This window comes from Pinus tabuliformis, chromosome 7 (assembly GCF_031772625.1).
Source record: "Pinus tabuliformis cultivar Carrire ecotype Pingquan chromosome 7, CPIR1, whole genome shotgun sequence".
NCBI classification, from domain to species: Eukaryota; Viridiplantae; Streptophyta; class Pinopsida; order Pinales; family Pinaceae; genus Pinus; species Pinus tabuliformis.
In genome coordinates, this window is record NC_142293.1 from 1,419,774,017 (window position 1) to 1,419,777,306 (window position 3,290).

Here is a 3,290-nt window from a genome sequence, read left to right on the forward strand (position 1 = left end):
CATAGCTTATTATCTCTAAGCGCTAAAGAAAGCTCATCATACCATCCTTTTGATTTGAATTTTGCAGAAATATTTTCCAAATTTGAAGATGAAAGGGAAAAGCTACTCATTCGATACGAACAGCAGCGTGAGAGCGTCCTTCAGCTTTCCCAGGCTGTTTGCAGCAATTGTGTTCACTCGGATCCTTGAGTGCGCTCAGGGCAGTAATCTGAAGGAAACTTGGAGGATCCTCTCGGACCAAAGGCTTCTTCTTGCGTTCGGCCGGCAAATTATTGTTGCCTCTGCCGCCTCTACCTCTACCTCTGCTGCCTTGTCTTTGAAGGTGATGGACACAATTTCACCCGCTTCCCCGTCTTTTGGTTCTTGGGCTGTCTCGATCCTCCTGGTTTCCTCCACCAAAGCGCCACCAAAGCGCACTGGGTGCTCACACCTTCATCAACTAGTATCTCTGGGTGCTCACACCTTCATCAACCAGTATCTCTGTCTCACCTTCATCAACCAATATCTCTGTCTCTGTCTCTGTCTCGGCATCTGCTTTGAGTCTGCATAGTAGATCTCGCGTAGTCTGCATAGAAGTCCAAGATATTGGTGATATTGGTACAACAACACCAGATTTAACTCAGATTTAACTCTTCAAACTAGAGTTGATGCACTTCCTAACTACAGGAGGCGAAAAGAAGCACAAGAAAATGTATTGGATGAGCAGGATGAAACAGAGAGAATTGATTACAGCTTTACCTTTGCTAAATCTGCTAAATCTCCTCCACTTCTTGTCGGAGTGCCTGTGACATGTAAGCATCCCAATCGATCTTAGTATCTGTTAAAAAATGAACGTTTGGGTTAAACTTAGACGCCGCTTCCATCTGGTTTTATTTTGACACCTTTTCCATCTGGTTTTATTTTGACACCTCTTCCATCTGGTTTTATTTTGACATTGCTGCAGCTGATGACACCTTCGGGGCGGGAAGTGGGAGGCCGTTCCGTGGAGTACAAGTTGAGCGTCAAGAGCAAGCAAGACAACATCTGTCAAAATGCATGTAAGCGAAGTTGTTATTATAAATAATTGAAACTTACTTTTATATTATATATTAAATTGTTTATAAAATTTTGTTTTCCCCTTTTTCATATATTTTCATTGTTCGAGTGTTATAATGCTACTCCTTGCCTCCTTTCTCATAACAGGTTTACGCGCAATTTCTTCCCTTCTAAAAGGCCTCTTCCTCCTTTACTAAATCAGGTGTGGTTTCATCAATTTTCTGCACAAAATCCCTGAGGTTCTCTTAATTTTTTCGAGGGTTGGCTTATTGGGTGTGGTTTCATCAATTTTCTCCACAAAATCCCTGAGGTTCTCTTAATTTTTTCGAGGGTTGGCTTTTTATAGTGTTATATACGGTTAATATCAGGGAAGGGCCTTTAGATCTGAAGGTATTATGGGTCAGCAATCTCTGATATACAGTTTTGTCGCGAGGGTTAGTTTTCTGATCCAAATCTTCTCAGAAAATTCCAGCAGATGTCTATGCCTGGGGATGATGCAGATAAGTTGCATAAGATTTTCATAACTTCTCAGGCAAGTAACCCTTTTGTTCATTATTAATCTGATTTCTACATAAACTTATCTCTGCTTGAGCATTATTTTGTTCTAATGCGGTCGCTTGGGATATAGGTTGAGGTTTTACCTTCAATGGACCACGTATCTAGCACTGGTGCTGCATTCACTGGAACCTATTCTGCAGCAGGATTGGGTGACTTATGGATTGGGGTATCTCGTGCAGATGGTTCCAAGTGTGAAAGATGTTGGAATTATTTGCAGGTTGTTGGTTCCTTCGTAGACCATCCTACACTTTGTGAACGATGTTACAAAGTGATAACTTTTGAAGCAACTCCCAATATTGCTGTGGCTGTCTAATTTTACCTCATTATCCACAGAAAATTTATTACAAATCTTGCCTGAAGTCCAGATCTTCTCTCACTAGTTATTGTGCTTTTATTTAAATATTCACCCAGATAACAAGCATTGTTCATATTAGTTGAACTAAATGAGTTAGAATGGTAGCATTAAGGTGTTAAAGCAATGCTTATATACTTAGATGTCAATTTCTAGTCAGCTGATTCAATATAGGACCTGGGTAACATATTAACTGGTGGTGCTCAATGGCCTAGTAGTTTTGGTGGCGAGAGATTCGATTAATGTTGTATTGCATATTCCCACGATTAATAGTTACAGATAGGTACTTGTGCATATTCAACTAGAATTCGTTGGAGTTGCTAAAGCAAAGGAAAATCATGTGTTTAACCTCTACATCAGTCTGAAGAACACGATCAAGTCCCATTGTGTTTCAATATGGCATGGTGCTTGCGGAGTACACGAATTCAAAGGCAATTTTACAAGTATTGCTGCTCAGTAAGAAGAGCTTCATGTTTTGTCGATGGTTCAGTTTTCAAGGAAGCAGCAGGATTCGAACAGCGCCCTATGAGAGAATCGGTTCCCGGAGACAAGCCCTTCTCTGGCGTGACCTTTTATCTTGCAAACCATGATCTGTTCTTTTTCTTAGCTATCATTACTGTAACATTTGTCTTGGATAGAAATTCCAAGAAAGCACTATGAAAATCTGTTGTTCAAGGTTTTGGAAATGCTCTTGTTCTTGTAATAATTAGGCTCTCCTGTAAAAATGTTTTACTGGCAGCAACTTTGTTTGCACTATCAAAATACAAGCTAATTGAAATTGCAACACAAGCCCCCTGCCAACGCTTGAGACACACTCATTTTATTCACATTGATGGTAGCTTTACTCGCTCATCCTTAGCAGCCATTTTTTATCAGAGCTTTTGAAAAGGAGTCAGAGCCATAATGGAGAATGTACTCGGTCATATTCTGGCAGTATGAAATTGCAGTTTAGTCTTCAATAGATGTATATGTGCATCAAAAGTACCTGATTCAATAGCCAACAATAATTGTTAAGGGAATGAGTGCACAAACATTCATCTAGACAACAGGGTTTTCCAATATAAAGTGATCGGTATGGCTTTCTGTTGGTGTTACTACTTCGATACCATGGTTTATCTTGCTTGGGTTTACTGGCTTTGTCTTCACTATGAGGTCCACTGCCTCAACTCTTTTTCAGATCTGGTTTTTAGAATTCTTTCATGATTTACATGTCAAGTCTTTTATATGGTCTGTATGTTTATGCTTTCTTTTTTACTGAGTCTTTGCTGGGCTGACCCCTGGGTCTTTCCCTGGTCACAGATCAGCTTTGACCCTTAGCCATTTGGATGAAGTACCGAGTCAGCTC

The 3,290-nt window shown here is 40.2% G+C and overlaps 1 protein-coding gene across 1 annotated transcript; it reads left to right on the top strand.

Annotated features, from left to right (window-relative positions):
- Nucleotides 1-325: 325 nt before the first annotated feature.
- On the top strand, nucleotides 326-2,100 carry LOC149252985 (uncharacterized). Its single transcript, XM_089454327.1, has 5 exons — nucleotides 326-420; nucleotides 613-791; nucleotides 944-1,037; nucleotides 1,183-1,237; nucleotides 1,664-2,100. The coding sequence occupies exons 1-5, from the start codon at nucleotides 326-328 to the stop codon at nucleotides 1,904-1,906; spliced, it is 666 nt and encodes a 221-aa protein (XP_089310453.1). The 3' UTR covers nucleotides 1,907-2,100.
- The last annotated feature ends 1,190 nt before the right edge of the window (nucleotides 2,101-3,290 follow it).